This window comes from Sceloporus undulatus, chromosome 4 (genome assembly GCF_019175285.1).
Source record: "Sceloporus undulatus isolate JIND9_A2432 ecotype Alabama chromosome 4, SceUnd_v1.1, whole genome shotgun sequence".
In the NCBI taxonomy this organism is placed as follows: domain Eukaryota; kingdom Metazoa; phylum Chordata; class Lepidosauria; order Squamata; family Phrynosomatidae; genus Sceloporus; species Sceloporus undulatus.
In genome coordinates, this window is record NC_056525.1 from 242,614,986 (window position 1) to 242,636,185 (window position 21,200).

General features: G+C 40.7%; 1 protein-coding gene across 1 annotated transcript in view; it reads right to left on the reverse strand.

The window, feature by feature from the left end:
• The window catches only part of COL22A1 (collagen type XXII alpha 1 chain), a 236,856-nt gene that overhangs the window by 45,606 nt on the left and 170,050 nt on the right, over nt 1-21,200 (reverse strand). The window contains exons 32-42 of the mRNA XM_042466288.1: nt 20,618-20,659; nt 18,989-19,021; nt 15,051-15,095; nt 14,550-14,603; nt 12,303-12,356; nt 10,521-10,574; nt 7,778-7,831; nt 7,249-7,353; nt 5,411-5,455; nt 3,170-3,247; nt 2,457-2,492 (exon numbers count right to left, since the gene is read on the reverse strand). Of these exons, the coding sequence (XP_042322222.1) occupies nt 2,457-2,492; nt 3,170-3,247; nt 5,411-5,455; nt 7,249-7,353; nt 7,778-7,831; nt 10,521-10,574; nt 12,303-12,356; nt 14,550-14,603; nt 15,051-15,095; nt 18,989-19,021; nt 20,618-20,659 (600 nt within the window). The remainder of the gene's footprint in view (nt 1-2,456; nt 2,493-3,169; nt 3,248-5,410; nt 5,456-7,248; nt 7,354-7,777; nt 7,832-10,520; nt 10,575-12,302; nt 12,357-14,549; nt 14,604-15,050; nt 15,096-18,988; nt 19,022-20,617; nt 20,660-21,200) is intronic.

A 21,200-nucleotide genomic window follows, 5' to 3' on the forward strand; every position in this document is an offset into this window, starting at 1 on the left:
ACAGCTTTATGGACTCTCACTCCCACAATTAATTTTGTAGAATCAGAAATCTTATGTAATGTGAGCAGAGAGGTGCTTGTGTATAGGTTGAGTTTCAGTTATGAAAAATGCTTTGGACCAAAAGTTTGGGTTTTGGAATATTTGGATATCAGAATTCCTGATAAGGGAGACTCAACCTGGACCTAGTTGTGATAGATCTTTATTTTTTCATTATTTTTTAAAAAAAATAATTTAAAAAAAAATCAGTTGAATATGATTTAAGTCTGTTCTGTAACTTTATTATCCTGAGGAAAAGTTGTCTTCATGTGTATGATATCTTTTTCTAATGTGATATCCTGCTTATAATAAAGATTTTCCTGTCAGAACTCCTCTTTCCATCTGTCCTTTAAGTGCCTATCATTTGGTTTATATTTGTAAGTTTTCATTTCTAATTGAAAAGCCTCTGCGTAGTCAGAGATTGGTTAATCTACCCAATAGATAACTTCTGCCCCCGTTGCCGAATTTTGGGGAGTCCCCTAAAGCCCCTGAAAAATGAAGCAGTGGTGGCAACTACAGAAGAGATTTTAAAGAAATCTCTCAAGGATAGGAGGCAGGGGAGAATAACCACTAACACAGCTAATGAAGAAAATCCATTACTGCATCAAACTTGAGATCTAGCATTAAAAAGGTAGCATTAAAAAGAATTGACAGTATTTCAACTGAATTCAATGGATTGCCCCTATCTGATAGCAAAAGAAAACAAATTTGTTACATCATCCTTCTGACAGAATTTCAGATATTTAAAGATGGCTATCTTATTTTCTCCTTGTCATCATTTTCCCAGGTGAAACACACTGACTCCTCTAACTTTTCCTCATAGGACTTGGACCCTAGGTATATCACCATCTTTGGTAGCATCCCCTGATCATTTTCCAGTTGTCTACAATGTGGGTGATGTGGTAACCAGACACATAGCTGAGCCACACAGTCACTAGGATCATGTATCTAGCCCCTTCAGCTGGTGAAAGACATGGATGAAAGTACTTATTTTAAAACCATCCCTGTGCACAGAAAACAAGGATGTCAATATGAATAAAAGGCCAGAATTCATATTTCTGGCATGACAGCTTTCTCTGTACAATAAGATTTTATAAGATGAATGAATGAATAAAAAAAAAGAGACAGAGAGACCATCTCAAGCCTTCAGCAAGATGTGGTTTTAATAATAACAATCCTTTTCAGGCCAAAATCTTGGAAAAGATGGCAACTTAATTAGGAATGCTTTGGAAGGAAACAGACTGTCTACACCATTTTCACTTTTGAGTCAGCCGTGGATTTGGTACTTAAATGGTTTATTCACCTTAAAAGATGACCTTTGTCAGGGAATAGACAGGTGACTGTGACCATGTCCACAGAAGTCAATACTATTGATCATGATATATTACAATTCTGTGGGTTGGATGCTGGAGACAAGGAGATTTGGTGACTCTATCTGCAGGGTCAGTTTCAGAAAATGGCACTGGGAATTTATTTACTAAATGGTGTGATATCTTACTGTTGGGATAATAGTGAATGGTATTTAGACCAAACTGTCTTCAAATGGAGATAACCCACTAGCTCTAATTCATTTTATCATTTGAATGAGATGAAGCTGTGCAAATACTAAATCAGTATCTGCAGGCAGTAATGGGCTGGGACAAGAGACAATAAACTGAGGGTGAATCTGACAAGATAGAGATCCATAAAGTAGATGGTTGGATGACTGTGGAATAGTAAGAACACATTGACTAGTATAAATATAAACCAAGATTTGTCAGCATATCTACAAACTCTAATATTTTGAACCACTTCCATTAGCAACCTATCCCTCTCCTGTGGATTCAATGTCACACGACTATTCGTTTTACTTCCTTGGAATAATGTACTTAGCCACAATTATTGTATGCAGTCTCATATTGGTTCCTTCCACAATAGTCTTCTACAGCATGACAAGATGGTATTATTTTGAAATGGAGAAAATCTTCATACATGAACAAATTGATGAAGTCAATATGTTCGCACTACTTTCACAATTTAATTCTCCCATAAGCTTCAAAAAAGTACATCTGATAAAACTTATATTTCACCAACACCACTAGCAAATAGACTGTTTTAAAAGAAAAAAGGGTTTTAGTGAGCTTTTATCATTTTTAATCATTTTTATGCTTTTATCATTTGCTTATAAATGCATATTTTATGTTGGTTTAATTCTACAGACAGTCCAATGTTATTTTCAAGGCAACTTTCTGTATATTTTAGGTATATTGTATTTCTTTTTATCTTTAAACTCTCTTTGAGTCTCAGATCAGAGGAATAAAGTAATGAAATGAAATGCAAAACGATACAGGCAACAAAGCATCTAATGAGCTATTGTAAAATCTTCTTTCCTTCTCATTTTCCTACCACTAGCTGCATATAAATAGAAAGGCATACTGTACCGTAGGCCCTTTATCTCCAGGTGGTCCAACAGGTCCCTGAAAAACCATAAATTAAAAGGTAAATTTTGTTTTACATTGACTATGGCTGAAAGAATGGATACAACATTGAACAAACTTAAATATGTTTTCTTATGGATATTGCTTGCTACAAAAAACATTAGCTCTCCGGCAGCTCTCCCTAAACCACTAATATTTCTTTCCTCTTCCACACAAAACATCACATCAACTGGCCCAGAGAACCCCCATGAGACTGGACCGGGGGGGGGGGGGGTAGCTAGTGTTATAATGCACGTGATGTGGCAATTCTTGGTGAGTTCATCACATCTTAATTTTTGGTTCCCACACTACATCCCAATACTACTTCACATGGTCATCTACTGACCTTGACTTTAGGCAACAGTCTTCCTCTTGCCTGAGGTTCTGAATTAAAAAGTGGCAAGTGGGACTATAAAGGTTCCATGGGCCCAATATTATGCAGTCCATAGGGGATTGCAAGAAAAATATAGCCTCCACAACTCAACATCTTCTTACACTTAACTTATCTAAAGGAGGAGACTCTATCGCTGAAATTGTTTCCCTCATTTTCACATAATGTACTGGAGGTACTTGGTAATCAGCTTTTCCTGCATACATTAAAATGGTTAAGTCGACATAAGGAAGACATCAAGGGTCCACTGATACTCATACATCACAGGTTAGTGGCCAGTACTTACAGGTGGTCCAGCAAGTCCAATGCCTGGCACGCCTCTGTCTCCTGGCTGTCCTGGAACACCTGGAGAACCTCTATCTCCCTGATAAGGTGAATAGGAGAGAATAAAAAACCTAAGCATCTCTAATGTTATGCATCTATGTGAAAGATCTATGTGAAAGACCTAATGCCCAGGCCACTCCATTGTGACTTGTGTGACAGCTCCAACTTCTCGTTGTGCTTTATTTCAAATATGTATTGTTGAAAAAAAATCATTACCTCCTTTAGAGATATGCTTATATAAACAGTAGCATGTGTATTTCATTTGCAAGTCATTATAGAAGTCATTCAATGGAAGGGCTGGTAAGAAAAGGCAAACAAGTCTCTGAAAGAAAAGACTTGCGTTAAGAGCCGATACATTTTCAGCATAAACACCAATATAGGCCCGGTACATATTTTTGGAATGTCTGGGCTGGCGGCGGCCTATTTCCCTCTGGAGGGAAGCCGCAACTGTCAAACCGCGTGGCTTCCCTCCAGAGTAAAAAGAACCCGGTGTTTCCGATTTCTTTTTAAGGTGACATAAACACCATGTGGCACCGTGCAGATGCTGTGCTGTGCTTACATCACAATGGCAGTGCCTGTGTACACAGGATGCCGCCATTAGTACACCACCACTCCATACTAGGGTTAGGGACCGTGCAGTTGGTGCATGGTCCCTAACCCTAGTATTGCCGCCACCACACCCCTTTCGACCCATCTGTCTTGGGCCATTGTTTCCTCGGAACCACTGCAACTGAGCCTTGAGTTCATCAATACTCAACTGGTGAACTAGTTCCCCCTTTCCCCAAAGTGGCATCCAAAAGCAAGAGAGAGTGCTGTGTTGTGAACTTGTGAAATTATTTTCTGCATTAGGGATCCCATTTACTCAACCTATGAGAAAGCACAGCCACTTGTAACAGCCCTCTCTGCTGTCTTTTCACCAGATGTTGAGAAATTTCCTGTTTAAAGATGCCTTATGCCTTAACTGGCCAGGGTAGAGGAGCATGAAATTAAGTGTTCTATATTTAATATGTATTTCATGTGTTTTAATGTTAATGCCTTAAAAGTACTACTTTAATTCAGTGGATGGTTTAATGCTTTCCTAATTTTTGTACTTCATGTTGTTTTAGCTGTTTCATTTTAAACTTCTATTGAAATCTACTTTTGGTTCCATTTGGGAGAATGGTGCGATAAAAAGTTTAAAATAAATTAAATAAATAAATAAACGTGCACAATTATTTTTACACCAGTATAGTGCCCCAACAGTATTTGAGTCATTATGTGCAACTAGAGTGGTGTCAGCAAGCACCAGAATATTGTGCAAGCAGCCCAGAGTATCCCACCCCCAACATTCCCCATTACCCAGGGCATTCCAGAGTGATGCTGGGGGGGCTGTTCACGTGTGTGTCCCACCATGCTGCCCACTGCCACCACCATAAGCTACTCCCTCTGAGGTCAGAACATGGTGCCCAGCGTTAATCACATGACTGGGACCTTGGTTTGAACTCAGGGGGAGCATTTTGTATTGCCACTGCCACCGATGGGCAGCACAGCAAGATGCACTGTAAACAGTTGCCTCGTGTTGCTTTGGAGGGCTCTGGACTTTATGGGAAAATCTGGAGCAAAAAGTGGCTTTAAGAAACGTTTTAAAGGGAGCTATACCATGAGTTTGGTGCTGAACAGGCTGTGTGTCATCTGGATAGTTTGCACCAGAACTGGGATTGGGCTCTGCATCATCCAGACTCATTGCCAGGAGGATGGGGGAGAAGCCATGTTATTTGGGTTATGCAGACATGGCTCTAGTGTGTTACCATGGCTAGTGACTGGGTGACAAGTGGACACTTTATCAAACCACTGTAAAATTATCAGTGACACACACTCAAGGCTGTTTCATGCTCTTTTTAAAAAGCACCTGCTATGGCTACATATCAAATAGAAAATATTCTGTGTTTTTTTTTTTAAGGAGTGGGATTTAAATTATACTATTCTGCTGTATTTCAACTAAATTTGGCTTCAGCTCTAAAATAGAATTACTCAGATGTTCATCCTATTTGTGGGGGGGGGGGGATAGTAAAGTAAGCCCTAAATCCCAAATGAAAGCTTGAAAAGGTTTAAAAAGTAAGCAAGTGAGTGTGTGTGTGTGAGTGTGAGAGAGAGAGAGAGATTGAGAGAGAGAGAGAGAGTTCTTGTCTCAGTTTCGAGGGTAGCAATCAGAATATTTGCTTACCTTGGGTCCATAGGGTCCAGATAATCCTGGTGGTCCTCTTTCACCCTAGGATGAGACAGATTGAAGTTTATCTATGGGACTACAGTGTAAGGACTATGGGAACTTCTGGGTGAGGACTATGGTGGGCCAACATCTCTGCTTCATACTCTGAGGCAGAGAAAACTAAGCAGCAGAATAGCTGGTTGATTAGCAATAAATTTGCCAGGACAACTCTCTCTCGACAAGGAAGAGAGAGTAAGATTGCCCTCACGTGTTCAGGATTGCTACTCCATACAAGGAAACACTTAGTTTGCAGTGGCTTGGAGTGGGTTTTGAGTAATAAGTGGAGCCCTGGTGTCACAGTGGTTAAATGCTGGTACTGCAGTCTGTCACAAACCACAAGGTTGTGAGTTCCATAAGGATGCCAGGGTCAAGTCAGCCTGGCATCCTTCTGTAGGTTGCTAAAATGAGTACCCAGCTTATACATTGTAAACTACTTAGGGAGTGCTTAGTTCATTGATACATGGTACAGAAATGTACTTGCTATCTTGCTATTGCTACTAAGGAGCCAAGGGAGACCCACCAAACTCAGACTGCTTATGTGTTCCCGAAAAGGGCAACAGACCTGGGAAATCCATACTTTCTTAAATCATCTTTGATGACTTAATTTCCAAATAAAGAGAGTTCTTCCAACTGTCAGTGAAGACAAAGTTCTAGTGAGTTGCCTTCTTTTGTAGATAAGATTGAAGGGAGGGGGGGGAGTCTTATTACAAGATTCGTGATAGAAAGAAAATCTTAACATGGCCTAAAAAGATTTATATCAGGTTGAGGGTTCAGCAGTTTTAAAAGATTTTAGATTTCTTATTTTTCCTTCGAAGGTGCCTTGAGAATACTGAATATAATTCAGCAAAGAAGGCAGTTCTTTGTGGGAACATGGGCAGCTGAGTTCATTATTTATTTATTTATTTATGAACAATAAAAACATAAAATAAAACATATGCCCTAACATAAGCATATAATATACCTAACTAACAAGTAGATTGTTGACTTTAAAAGGAAGTAGTATTGACTGAACACAGGGTAGCCAGCTTATTTCTGCATACAAAATGCAATTTTGTGTGTAGAAAATGTTGTTTTCTGTGCAAAACCATAATTTTTGTTGTTGTTGTTGTTTCCACAAACTAAGTCTCAAAAAAGAACCAGCATGTTGTAGTGATCCTATGGTCACTTTGAAATTGGCTGTATATCCTGTGCAGAACAGAATATGCAGTGAATAATACTTTTTCTAATATTCTATGGCCTGTTACAGACAGCCAAAATAAAGCTGCTTCGAGTCACAGTGGAGGTATGGTGTTTCAATTATGCATGCGTCCTAAGATCCAGAAGTCGCACCAAAGCCACGCTCCAGTCCTTAGGGGTGGAACGTGGCTTTGGTGCAACTTCTGGACTCTTAGGACACGTGCATCATTGAAACACCATACCACCACTGTGTCTCGAAGCAGCTTTATTTTGGCTGTCTGTAACAGGCCTATACAAAACAACAAAATGTGAATTTTGAATAGAATAAACCTCAAACTGTGAAGAATCTTATCAGACTGAAATTTTTCACATCTGGGCTTTTTGTTACTTGAGGAACACATTCATCAACTGTTTTCAGAATATCTGTGAATATTCTTCCCAATCCTATTTGTGAGGCACCTATTTTAAAACATTTTTAAAAATATCTCCTGTTCAAAGAGACAAGGTACAGAGTAAGATTATGATACATTATGAAATAAAAAAAAATTAAATGAAATTGGCATATTAGCTGAGGCCTAAGAACTGCCTTGCTATGCACTGAGTTTGGGAATGAGACTCACCCTTTCTCCATCTCGACCCTTGCCAGGCGCTCCAGGTTCTCCGACAGGTCCTGTCTCACCTCTAGGCCCAGGGATTCCTGGTTTCCCTTCCTTTCCAGGATCTCCCTGAAAAAGATATGAAAATCACTGGCATTAATCAGGAGAATTCAGAAACAATATATATGAGAGGTATTTTTTCTATCCAGCTGCCTTTTATTAGATCAGATTATTTCTCTATTTAACCTTGGGGTGTTTACTCTAACTGGCAATGGTTATTTGGAATATTTGATCTACTTTCATGCCACTTGCAACTTTTAAGTGGAGTCTCAGCAAACGTACCTCAAGTCTTCTAGATGTAAAGCATATGTTGTGTCATTAATCTGTGACCTCTCCATAAAAGAACATTAACATTCTAATGAATGTATAATAACTAATCACCAACAGATAGGTAGATTCAATTTAAGTGACGTAATGGACCTCCCATACAGTACATAGTTGTGCTAACCCATCAACACAGCAACAGCAAGAAACTACAAAACCCATTTTGTACCTTTTCTCCTTTTAGCCCATCATTTCCTGGTCGGCCAGGATCACCAGGTATACCCTATAAAGATAAAAAAATGAACAATTAAAGTTTTTCTGTAGAATGTGATGGTACAAAATGAGGTTCATTAAAATGCATGAAAACATGGGTTCACAACTTCCATGTTTGCTTTTTAAAAAAATTCAGATAACAATTCTAGGAACTGGGAGTTCTAATAATGCAGTCTGCTTACAGAAAAGAAGATACATCACCAGGAAATTGTGAAGAGAAATTTAAGGGATTCTGTTCTAATGAAAACAATTCAATAAATTTTGAGGAAAGTTAGAAATTCAGTAAGTCAAAGCGTTTCCAAATAGATTTATGGTCATAGAATCATAGGCGGGATACAGATGGGCAAAAAGGGGTGTGTTCATGACGTCATGAAGGTATAGCCTTCAGACGGCCCTTACCTGAATGCCGCCATGAACATGCCACGCCGCCCGCACGCCCCAAGCGGGAAGAAGCGGCATTAAAAAGATGCTGCTTTTCCCCGCTTCTTTTCTATATAGTGCGCAGCTGCGCATCTCCATCTGTAAGCTGCTGCACCAGTACGCCAGGATTGCTACGCTGCTAATTTAAGTTGCCCATTTAAAAGCTCCGTGTCTGCTGTGTCGCATAATGAGTCGGGGTCCTGGAACATGCACAGTTTGCAGTCAGGCTTTAATTGCAGCGTCAGCTGCCATGCAGGTGTGGAAGCTGCAGCACAGCTGCAGCGCATTTTAAGACTCGTAACCCTAACCCTAACCCTAACCCTAGAGCTGCATGTACGCATGCGCTGCTAGAATCGTGGAAAGTTTGGAATTTAAAGTGCACCCCTACACACATTCCTGCGCCATTTTCACCTAACAATAAAAAAACGCTAAAACTTTAAATATTTACATATGTACAAGGGAGGTGATGGGGGATGGCAGGGGGACAGCGGTGGCAGCAGCGACAGCTGTGGCTGTGCATTGCAGATTCAGCAAGAGCGCGGGGACCAAAGGAGAGGAGGCATCCATGATGCTGGTGACATTGGCAATGTGCAAGCGGACAAGGATGCCAACACCAGCTGATCACCAGCTGGTTCTTGGGCAGGGCGGGGGGAAAAATTTAAAGGGGCTTGGGTGCTTTAAATGTGCACATATGCTTTCTGCCGCCGGTGCTGAGCGCCACAGCTGCGCAGCTGTGCATCCGCCAGCTGGCAAAAGAAAAAAAAGCCCCATTTTTGGCCGCCCGTGAGGAAGCTGCCTCTCTCTTTGCGGCATCCTCCGAGGCGGTGGTATGGAAACTGCGGGTCAGAAACAGCCCCAGGTGAGGCGTCTTCACTGCCCCCCATGTGGAAGCCCCATATACCTGAGCCACGCCCCCGGGGCGGGTGGTCTGGAGGCTCCGTATTCAGCACAATACACCTCCAAGATGTCTTCCCCTGCCCGTCTGTATCCCGCCATAGAATCATTGAATCATAGAGTTGGAAGAGATGGCAAGGGCCATCCAGTCCAACCCCCTGCCATGCAGGGACTCTCAGTCAAAGCATCCCTAACAGATGGCCATCTGCTTAAAGGTCTTTCAGGTCCTTATAGTCCTCCGAGGGAGTGTGTTCCAGTGTCAAATAGCCCTTACTGTCAGGAAGTTCCTCCTAATATTGAGGTGGAATCTCTTTTCCTGCAGTTTGCACCCATTGCTCCGGCTCCTAGTCTCTGGAGCAGCAGAAAACAAGCTTGCTCCCTCCTCAATAAGACATCCCTTCAAATACTTAAACAGGGCTGTCATATAACCTCTTAATCTTCACTTCTCCAGGCTAAACATCCCCAGCTCCCTCAGTCATTCCTCATAGGGCATGGTTTCCAGACCCTTCACCATTTTAGTCACCCTCCTTTGGACACGCTCCAATTTCAACATGCTAAGGTAACAACATGGTAAGGCAATAGCATGCTTACTACTGTTTGGCTGGTGATAATGATATCCACAATGTATGTACAAGTTGGCAGATGGCACCCCCTTACATGTGACAATTCTGGGCCATCAGAAAAATTAAAACTGCCCTTGACTGCTTTCAGACAAGGCTTTGACTGTGAATTCACACTGTCTCACTCAAAGAAATTTATGAAAGATGTAGATAATATTTTATGAGGGATCTAGATGACACCCACTATTGAATTTCTAACCCTCCCATGTTTTCCCACTAGCGATGTGAATCTTTGTATAGCTCATTCTTTCATGTAAGAATGAAGAACTGCAAGTCTTTTTCTCTCTGCTTGAAACGTTTACAAGACATTATGTGTAATATTCAATGTGTGTATACACATACACACACACACACTTATTACATTAGGAGATTGGTTTGGAAAAACTCAGAATTTTGCACAGCAAACACTAATTTTTGCTCAATGACATTTACACAAAAACCCAAAATGTGAAATTTCATGGTGGTTGGCCATCTTTTTTTAAAAAGAAAAGCGGGGGGGGGGGGGGGGGGTTTCAGTGTATTAAGGTGCCATTTCTTATCAAGGATATGGACATTTGTGATTATTTTTTTATTTCTATTCTCTTTCTATTCTATTTCCCATTGCTTCTTCCCTCCTTTTTCACATCAGGAATACAATTCCAATGAGCGAGGAAAAGATGTAATGACCTCACAGAACATTTCAATCATTTGTGTTATGACTCCTCCATTTACAAGCACTTTTTGTACCCCATAAATAACCACTTTCTCAGGCTATTATCAACATACCACATTTCCAGGAAGGCCTCGTGGGCCAGGAGGGCCTGCAGGTCCAGGAGCACCCTATTGAAACAAAGCAAACCCTTGTGTTGAATGAAAGTGTTGCACAGCTGAACCAAGACACCATTCTAGAATCAAATGTATCCATTCACAGGACACAATGTGTGCACCTGTTTGCAATGCCTTCCCATGTATTTTGGCACTGCATATACTACTCTTTTTCTGAAAATCTGAATTAGTGTTGCTGTTTACATCAGAAAGAAATGGCAGCAACAAAATTCCAGTCACTAATGATTACCTAGAAGTTAAAAACACTGAACTCTGAGCACTTACTTCGAACTAAAGAAGGCAGTAAAGTTCTGTTTCCTGCAATGCATTTAAGGTAACGTATTGTTTTACTCAAACTTGAAGAATTTAATGAATTTCAGAAAGACCTTGTACAGAGATGTACATCATGTACAGAAGGTTAGCACTGCAGCATGAAGAAAACTTGATGGGATTGCATTATGTTGCAATGAGCATGTGGGTTGGTCCTTAATATAAAATGTTTATACTTAATCCTACATTATTTTCTGTGGACCATTTACACACCTTTTACTCACTTTCACAGCGCCCTTCCCACATGATGCAGGGCCAAAGCCCCAATCTGAGTATGGTCTGTCTTCACTTGAGAAGGCTAGTTCCACCACTGTTTCCATGCCATCCCTCCCTTAAATTATTTTTCAAAAAACTTACCACCAATGCTGGGTGGCTGTTTACATGCATGTGCCACTATGCTGCCTGGTACTGCTGGTGTACTTACTCCCCCTGAGATCCCAGCAAGGCACCCAGCCATGTGAACTATGCTGGGCACCTTGTTTTCAACCTCAGAGGGAGTGACTTATGCCAGTCATGGTGGTGCCAGGGGCACAGTGGGACATGCATGTAGACAGCCACCTGGCATTACTCCAGAGTGCAGAGGTAATGGGGGGATTCAGGGCAGCTTTGGGGCCAGAATATTCGAAGAGTAGGTTAGAGTATTCTGGGCAGCATAGATCTGCCCAACATGTTCAGGAATAAATCAACATTTAAAAGAAATTAATTGTGTGAAAATTAATACAAGAAATACAGTAAATGTAATTTGGATAGCAGCCATTGTGTGCAGCTATGCATATCTGCTCAAAAGTTATTAAAGGGCAGACTTCTCTGCAGTGTAGCATACATTCAATAAAACCAATCATTACACCTAACTGGAATAAACCCATTGAATTTGTAGCAATTGGTAAGTCAATATAAATGTATGTTTTATATCTTAGTGTGTCTACTTTAGTTAGGACTAACAACTGGATTTAGACTATACTTTCACTCACACTACTGAAAATGTTAATTTCTTTTTGTCAAGCATTCCAATGTAGGAACAAATATGGGGGGAGCTGTTTCCCTGCATCCAAATTATCATGGCTTCTTTATTTAAATGATTTATTAGTCTTTAAATGGCATATGTACACAAAAACCTGATGACCTTTACTGAATAGGAGCTGTGCCCAGCACTTTTATGCCTCTACAGGATTCAAGTCCAAGAATGTCCCCGTTGGTGGGCCCATCGATTTCTTCAAAGAGGCCTTCTTCTGTATTGATTGTCTGACATCTGAATTTCATCTGGGTGCATGTTCCAAATGTCTCTTTCAGGGCAATTTGACTCCAAATCTCTGGGTGACTCAAAAAAAACCACAAAGCCCAGAGTCGCATGTGGAATAGTGCTTCTTACACTGTTGGGAAAAACAATTCTTAAAGCAGACAGCAATTACTCACAGCCTCTCCTGGGACTCCAGGTGGTCCTATGGCTCCTTCTTGTCCTTTCAGACCCTTAAAAAAACAGAGAAGAAACAGAGCTTCAGTCTGATGGGAGGATGAACCAAACAGAGAGATTCAGACTTCTAGGAAAAGAAACGTCTGCTCCCAAAGCAGGTGCCAGCTGCTGAAGCTATTCAGCACTTTAATGGCTACAGCGGGGCGGGGGAGTCCAATTCCTACTAATTCTGTTCACTAAGAAATAATAAAACCTCTTCATTATGCTGAGATGCACAAGACAGATGATTAAGGCCTCCTCATCAGAGCATTAATTCAGCCCTAATAATACCTCTCTGCAGGGTCCAGTTCGGACACAGAGAAGAAGCAGAATTTTCAAAAACGTCAGTGCATTTTGTTCACTCATCTGCAGCAGCAAACCAAACTGAAATACAAACTTGTTTCAGGCTCTCAAGTCAAGATCATTAGCTCCAGGAAGTCTTAGGGAACACTTCTTTTTTTGGGGGGGCGGGGGGCGGGGATGACTATCTCTCTGTGTCCCTTCCTCAGTCTTCCATTGGGAGTTCTGGGTGGTACAGAAACCATTTAATCCTCCCCAGTAGTTATCCCAATGAATACAGTGGGCCATTTTTATCTCCTGAGGTTTGGTTATAGGACCCCTGTGGATACCGAAATCCATGGATACTCAAGTCCCATTAAATGCAATGGATAGTAAAATGGTGTCCCTTATATAAAATGGCAAAATCAAGATTTGCATTTTGGAATGTATATATATTTTTGAATATTTTCAAGCCATGGGTGGAGATGTGGATATGGAGGACCAACTATACTGTTCCTTCCATGCAGGGGTGTGTGGAGAGTGATCCGGACTTCTGTTTTCCTGCTGCTTTTATGAGTTGAAACAGTGTTCTTTGATAGAATGGCTGGGAGGAAGCTGAGGGATGAAGTTTTAGCCTTCCACACATCCATTCCAGTGAATGTGATGAAAACTGCTGAAGGGAAGTGAGAGGAGAACAAATTCCATGTTTGGGATCAAGAAAAAAGAAATCCAGAATAAAAACATTAATATTCTAATGCCTCTATACATATGGTGCAAGTATACTTGGAAAGTTGTGTATAACTCTGATCACTACATATTTTATAGAGCTGGGAAATGTTGAGAAAGCAGCTTCAAAAATGATCAAAGGCCTGGAACAAAGCTTGAGGAAAGGTTACAACACTTGGGACATCTTTAGTTTTTAAAAGGCATAACCAAGCTGTATTTAATGAAATGCTTCCCCTCCTCTCTCAGTGGTAGAAACCAGCATCATCTAATCAACAGTCAGGATGATAAAATCATTTGCAGTATGTCTATGTTCTCAGTCTATGAAAGCTTATGTTACCAACTTCTCCCTCTTTCAATTAGTCTCAAAGTACTACAAAATCCTTTGGCATACTGATATTGCAGACTAATATGGATATGTGTCTGACTTCTACTATCACCTGGAGGTTTGAAGGGATGGAATTAGCTATTTTCAGAGGAAAAAGAAATTGTGGCTGGGTGGGGGGAAATGGGAGAAATAATGGATGTGAAGAGCACTTTGGGCGTAAAAATGGCCTAGGGGGTTGTGTGTAGCCCATGAATTGCATTTTTCCAACCCTCCATTTATGTTTTACTTATGAGCTTTTTATAGGCATGTGGTGGGCTATTGTGTGAAGGGAATGTTTGAATAGATAGGCTGTTGGTCTAATCAAGGCATCTGACTCATATGTTCTTAAAACTAATCAAAATACAACTATGTTCAAATTATTGCTGTCAGGTGTGGACTGTCCCTGGCTCTGAAATTTCAGACTCTGTGCCTCATGAGGTCTTCTTGGGATGTCATAGCAGCCAGACACTGGTGATGTCACAAGCATGATGATATCATTAAGCATGACTTATTAAGGATCAATCATAGCCACACAAAGTAGTCATTCAAATAAAAAACAACAAGTCTAACAAAGGCACACACAATTTTCAAGAGAGTGCTCTCACCCTTACATTCTACCTTGTCCCAAGGATTGGAGAACAGGACACAGACCCTGAGGCTTGTGAACACCCATTCAGTTAGGTTTGGTAAAGTCAGATGTGTAACATGATATCACTGTATTTATCATAATTATGCACATTCTATTCCACACAACTCTGCATAGCGCCCAGCTATTTCCCTGATTTTCCTCCATACAGCATTGGAAAAGAGGGCTGCTTCAGTTTCAGCTGTATTTACTTACCTGCTGCCCTGCAAATCCAGGTGGTCCCTGTTTGCCTGGAATTCCCGATCCTCCCTATGAAAGGAGATGGAGAGACAATGATAAACTAAATGTTCTATGTGATACGTGGTTTAAACCTACAGCAAAATAGAGTATTATGAAGTTGTTGTTAACCATGAAATCAGCTTTGACTTACAATGTCCTGTGGATGCAATATCTCTAATAACACTGCACATCCATAGCTATGCTTACATCTTGCAAACTCAAGACAACTGTGGCTTCCTTGACTGAAGACTAACAATGACACGGGAAAGATGACAGATCAACAACATTCATCACTAGAGAGATATCATTTTAGGAATCTCTCTACAAAGCCTCACCTCATCCCTTCTTCTGTTCAGATGACTGCTAAGTGTTCCAATATGTATAAGCGTCTATAACTGCACCAGACATTACCCTCTCATTCTATAATCCCCAACACTTATAGCAAGCAAAGAAAGAAGTTTCTGATCATATGCTTACGGGTTCACCTCTTTCTCCTCGGTCACCTTTTGGCCCTTGTTCACCCTGTGGGGAAAAATAATATAACAGTTGGACTCATGGTAGTAATGTGTGAACATTGTATGGGATTAAACTGGGATGTGTAACTCTCAGGGTGTAGTACAGGGCAACATAGTGGCACAGAGGTCCTTGGAAAGCTACAAATTCACTACATCCCAATTTTTCCTTAATGCCTTCTCAGATGTGTGGCAGAGTAATTTAATCATATTTTAGGTCCCCTTGGACCATCTGATGCTTAGAAGAAGGATTTCTTCCAATTGGAAGTTACCAAGATGTTTATTTCTGGCTCAACTCCTGTAGCGATAAAAAGGCTTTTCCTGGGCCTAAAATGTAAACTTCATGCAACTCACTGGCCACACCCTTCACTGTTGAATGTGGCAGATGTAATAAATACTTGTATGCAATCCACCTTCTGCAGCAGAATATAATAATCAGACCTGACCATTGAGCAGCACATCCTAGGAGGCAATGTAGTAACCACTCTTTTTCCACTATCCCAATTTGCCAGAGACAATCCTGAACTGGTCTGTCATCCAATTTTTTTTTCCAGCTGCTTTTCAAATGTCCTGGCTTCTCTCTCTTTTTCCACTTTTCTCCTTTGTGTCCAGTTACGTTAATTGCTGCAAACTGAGTTCAAAATGTATTAGTACTTGTCATGGCCAGCCAAGATGAGCTCTCGGAGGATGAGGAGGAGGATGAGCCTCCTCCAGAGCAAGGGCTGATTGAGGCTATGCCAGGTGTTAGTTCTGCTCTGCCAGGCCCCAGCTGTGCTTCCCCAGTCCCAGAGCAGGAGGTCCAACCAGGTCCTAGTGCTGAGGAAAGGCCTTCTATGGTGCCACAGTCTAGTGGTGATTCAGGAGACGAGGCATGCCTGCAAGTACCTTCTTATCAGGAGAGAAGGGCCGAGAGTGCTTGCAGGCGCAGATCCAGGAGGATTGCAGAAAGACAGTTAGCAAACCAGCCTCAGGTGGCTCGAGGGAGAGCTTCCCTGATTTAAGTGGAAGAGAGGCTTGAGTTTGTTGCTAGAGTTTATTGCATGAGCCCTTGGTGTGATTGCTGTCGCTCTAGCTCCAGACATCTTGTTACCTTGCTACCTTGACCTTGGACCGGACCTTTGTTATCTCTTGGCTATTGTGACCTTGGACTGTTTTGACCACGCTGCTTTCTGGCTTCCTGACTTTGGTTCGTCTTTCGGCACGCTTGACTTTCTGCAACCCCGACACTGGCTTGTTTCCTCGGCTTGCTCTTTGACTGCTTCTCCACAAGGTTTGTTTTGCCTTCACGTGTTGGCTGCAGGCTTGGTTATCAGCATAAGTCAGAGATTGCTGGCAGCAATCCCGGACAGTACTTTGCTCTCAATTAACTCAACAGAGGGAAAGGAGAGGAGGGTACAGAACTATGACCTACTCAGTAGACTCAGACAAAAGCAAATTGCTGTAGCCTCTTCTAGCTTGTGTGTCCTTCCTCATTAAAAGCTTTTGCCATCTTGGCCACATTCTGATGTTGCTTGACCACATATGCCCCAGTTTTCATCTATGAAATGTTAGAGGTTATACTAGTCAAGCTGGACATGGATGATGGGGTTTGTAATACCAGGTTCAGGAAAGCTGTAGCAAAGAGTACTAGAAAGGGCAAATTGTGGGAAAATTCATTAAGCAGGAATTTCTTAGGGGCCAGGTTCAGCATTCACAGTGGCAATGAGAAAGCTTACTCCCCTTTCACCACTTGGTTTGTCACTAACAGTGGAAATGGCTGTGTTGGCAATCTGGACGCCACTTCGCATCATTACAGTATCCCAGGCCTATCATCATCCTGAGACATTGTGGGGCAATGGCAGAGAAAAGAAGACTAAGGACTGTCACTATAAAATAAATCATTTTAGAATATTCAGATTAAAAGAAAGAGAGAAGAGAGAGAGCTGTATTGTGATGAATGTAACTGTCTAAACCAGCCCCATGAAAGACAGCAACTAGCATCACATGTGAAGAATCACTGCTGCCATCTGGTGATCCAGACATGGATGACAGGACTACAGGAATGACTTTAATACTGTAATGGACTTCTTTCTTCAACTGGCTAGCACCAATTGCTCACTGGATAAAATATTAATAAAGCTATTCCAAGTTTGCAATCCCTCCTTAACAACATTACAAAAAAGTACAATGTTACAGGTTAGTTACATTAACAACAAGGACAATCTTTAATGAAGATAAAGGCAAGTCAATGTCACCATGGAAACTGGGGATGCCAATTAATCTTGTGAAGCTTATTTGATGTTCCTTCAGCTGTTGGTACAGTTTGAACTGAATCTTCAGGTAGGTTGAAACCAACTGTGAAAAGTACACTGCCAATTTACTAAAAAAAGAAACTGAGGTGCCAGAAATATCTGGGCTTGTAAATCCAAGCAAAGAAAAAGCAGCCTTCCCTCTATAAACAGCACACAGATGAACCTTCAATAAATCTTACTCATCCTTCACAACTCAGTGTGTTGGGTTCCATCAATAGTCCTATGTCAATAAGGTAGTATGGAGTCAAATGGAGATACATTTAGGGGTGGGGTACTGACTCATTTTGTCATTCACTGCTAGGTCTAGAGAGAGGGGGCACTGCGGCAGTCCAAACTGTTGTTGCTATTATTTGCTGTCATGTTGGTTTTGATTTATAGAAATGCTATCAATGAGAGACCTCCAAAAGACATACTCATTGACAGCCCTGCTAAGATCTTACATACTCAGGGCTTTTACTTCTCTGATTGAATCACTCTTCTGTAGAGTCATCTTCCCTATTTTTCTGCTAACTTCCACTTTTCCAAGCATTACCTTTTTTTTCAGTGATTCATTGTTTTAACCATTTTGGCTCCTGGAGAGAATTGAGATTTCATTTGTTTTTGGATCCATCTGTCATTTTGGCTAGTGAAGATATCTGTAGTAGTCATTCAGAAGTCATTGAAAAGATCCGAGCCCAGTTGCTTGAACTAGAGAGCTTCCACTAGAATCCAAAGCCATAGTGCCTGTTGGCTACAATTTCAGTGGGACCAATAAATCCACTGTAGATTTTAGACTAAAAGAGTACTGTAATCCAAAGTGCTGAGTCTATTTAGGGCTGAGACTGAAAATTAAATTGATTTAACACACCACTGGTATTGAAATAAGTATTTCTCTCTGACCTCTAGACTCTATTCTGTTGACCAGGGTAATCTCTACCATGGTAGTCTTAACATTTATACAAGACCAGACCAATCCAAAAACAATCCAGAGACCATGATATTGTGCACCCATGCATTTTAGTGACTAAACATCATACATGGTTCTTGCCAGTGTTAAGTACCTCCAAGTTCACTGTGACTTATGTAACCCATAGATAGGTTTTTCTTAGCAAGATGTGTTCAGAGGTTTGTTATAGCCTTCCTCTTAGTCTGAAAGAGTTACCCAGGATCACCCAGTGGTTTTCTATGGCCGATCAAGGATTTAAACCCTAGTATCCTGGAGTCCTAGTTCGGCATTCAAACCACTATGCCATAATGGCTCTCCATACATTGTCAGATTCCCATTAATGTCAATTGGAGCTTCCATGCCAGTGTAATTGGCAGCCATGGAGTTGCATTTTCTATCTCTTCTCTCCCCCCACCAGCAGCTATTTCTTGTGTTTTAAAGAAGACTAGTGTGATGACAATCCACATGTTTAATGGTGTCTATAATTTTGTCCTATTGGTATGCCTTTAACCCAGGGAAGGAAAACCTGTGACCTTCCAGATGCTGCTGGACTCCAGATTTCATCAGCTCCAGCCAGTATGGGCAGTGTTGAGGAATGTTGGGAGTCAAGGATTGCTTGATACCTAAGCTGGGTTTAATTTACCAGACTGACCATTGAGAGAGTAAATATTTAAACTTGGTACTTACAGGTATCCTAGGATGAGGTGTAACCAATGTGGTCTAGACAATAACAAATAAAAAAAGAAGGAAGATATGAGGAAATGTATGCAATAACCCTTATATAATAATGGGAATAAATGGATATTAATTCACCATATTTGCTATCTACTAAATATATTATGCCCATCCACTTTATTTTCATTTAGTAAATATCCTTACTTTTCCTCTTTATGCTACTAGATAGATAGACAGATAGCTAAGATGGCAATTGGGTGTCTGGCAATTATCATATCCTGTGATCAAAGATAGATTGTGTCCTGTGATCAAAGATAATTGCCATATACTCAGTTCCTATGTTAGGATTACACCTTTCATTTTGAAAATACTAGACAGACAAACAGACAGGTCCATGTATCTTCTATGCACATGACAGTAAGAAATGAATACACTATATACCTTGAATCATATCCTGTGATCAACGATAACTGCCAGTCACCCAATTCCCATGTCAGCTTTGTCACAGGGAACAGGTTGGGGAAAGGCCTCAAATAATAGTAATAGTAATAATAATAATAATAATGAGAGGGAAGAGGAGGGGAAGGAGGAGAATGAACATAGAAAAAGTGAAGTAAATTAAGCAGATCAAAACGCCACTTATAGTCCTATTTCACCATTATATCCCACTTCCTATACAAAATATCATTAGTAACAAAAACTAAACCAACAACTTTAATGTAAACAGGAAACATAAAAACCTAATGAAAACAAACAGTGTCAAAAACTGACGTTGATAACAGCAGGGAAGAAATATCATTAAAGGTCTGTAATCCTACACTCTCACAATCCCTTTATGAGGTTCTTAATAGAGAACTGGGTTTTTTTTTTTAATTTGTTTTGCTTTTGCTTTTGTTTTGCAAAGGTTCCCAATACAATTTTCTCCTAACATTTGCAGGTTTCCACAGGGATGCATCTTTCAGATGGAAGCTTTTACAGCCAGACTACAAGGAAAACAAGGAGCAACTAGCCACCGGTAGGAAGAACTACAGTAAGTCCTCCACATTTGCTGGAGTTAGGGGAACAGGACCCCTATGAAAAGGGGAAAACCATAAATAAAAGGGGGGGGAATAATTTAATTAATTTAATTTTACCTGGTAGAACACCTCTCTAGGAATCTCTAGGTCCTCCAGCACAAGTCTGTGGTCAACATCACAGGACTGCACTGGAGGACCTACAAATGCCTAGAAAGGTATATCCTCCAGGTCCTCCAGCACAATCTCTAGTGGATGTTGACTCCAAAGTCAACATATTGGTGGGCCTAGAGATTCCTAGAAAGAACATATTAATCAAATCAGTGAATAATCAAATACACAAAAGTGAAAGCTGCAAATGTGGAGGGACAACTGTATCACTAATTCTAACTGTCCTTCAAATTATCCTGGCTCCATAGAGATATCAGCTGCTATTTGTGCCCCACTCTCGATAAAAAAGTGGAGAAAATTAAAGACACCAGTCAACAAGATAAATGCACTTTAGTCTTGCAAAACAATGGTTCTCCTTACCAAATGAATCACCACTACCATCACCATATCCAATTTGTACTAGATTCCAGGTACAGGTCAGACCTTAGTACAAAATTGTAAATGATATGATACTTACTGTTCCCGGTAAGCCTGGTGGGCCAGGAGAACCAGCATCACCCTAGAAAATGTTGTACAAGGAGTTTAAAGCCGAGAAATAGGTGCACATTATATCTTATGGAATCCAAGCAACAATTGATTGATTGAGCAAATGACCTCTCATTTTCTGTCACAGCCTTCTAGGATTACATACAAGTAAAATCCATTGAATTGAAAATAAGTTAAGATTTAACTGATTAACAATAAAGTAACTGGACCATTTAACTAGTTAAAATAGGTTTAAAGGGTTAAATCAGTTTAAAACTATGCACATGTTCATTTTAAAATGAATGAATCAGGTTACAAAAGGCTTTAACAAAATGCCATTTGGTACCAGGATAAAGCTGATGCTGGTAGCAAGTTGGCCTCTGAGGACATACTCCAGCTGGAGCACCACATCTGAGAAGACCCTCAACAAATATATCTGATAGGAGGTGCCATTCTGTGCAAACTTTAAATTGCTCACATTTTTCTTTGGAATTTTTTTAAGGCATGCATTAAACATCCCCCCTTCCTTGTGGAACACATTGTACACTGGGAAATGGGGAAATTTCTAAGGCAAA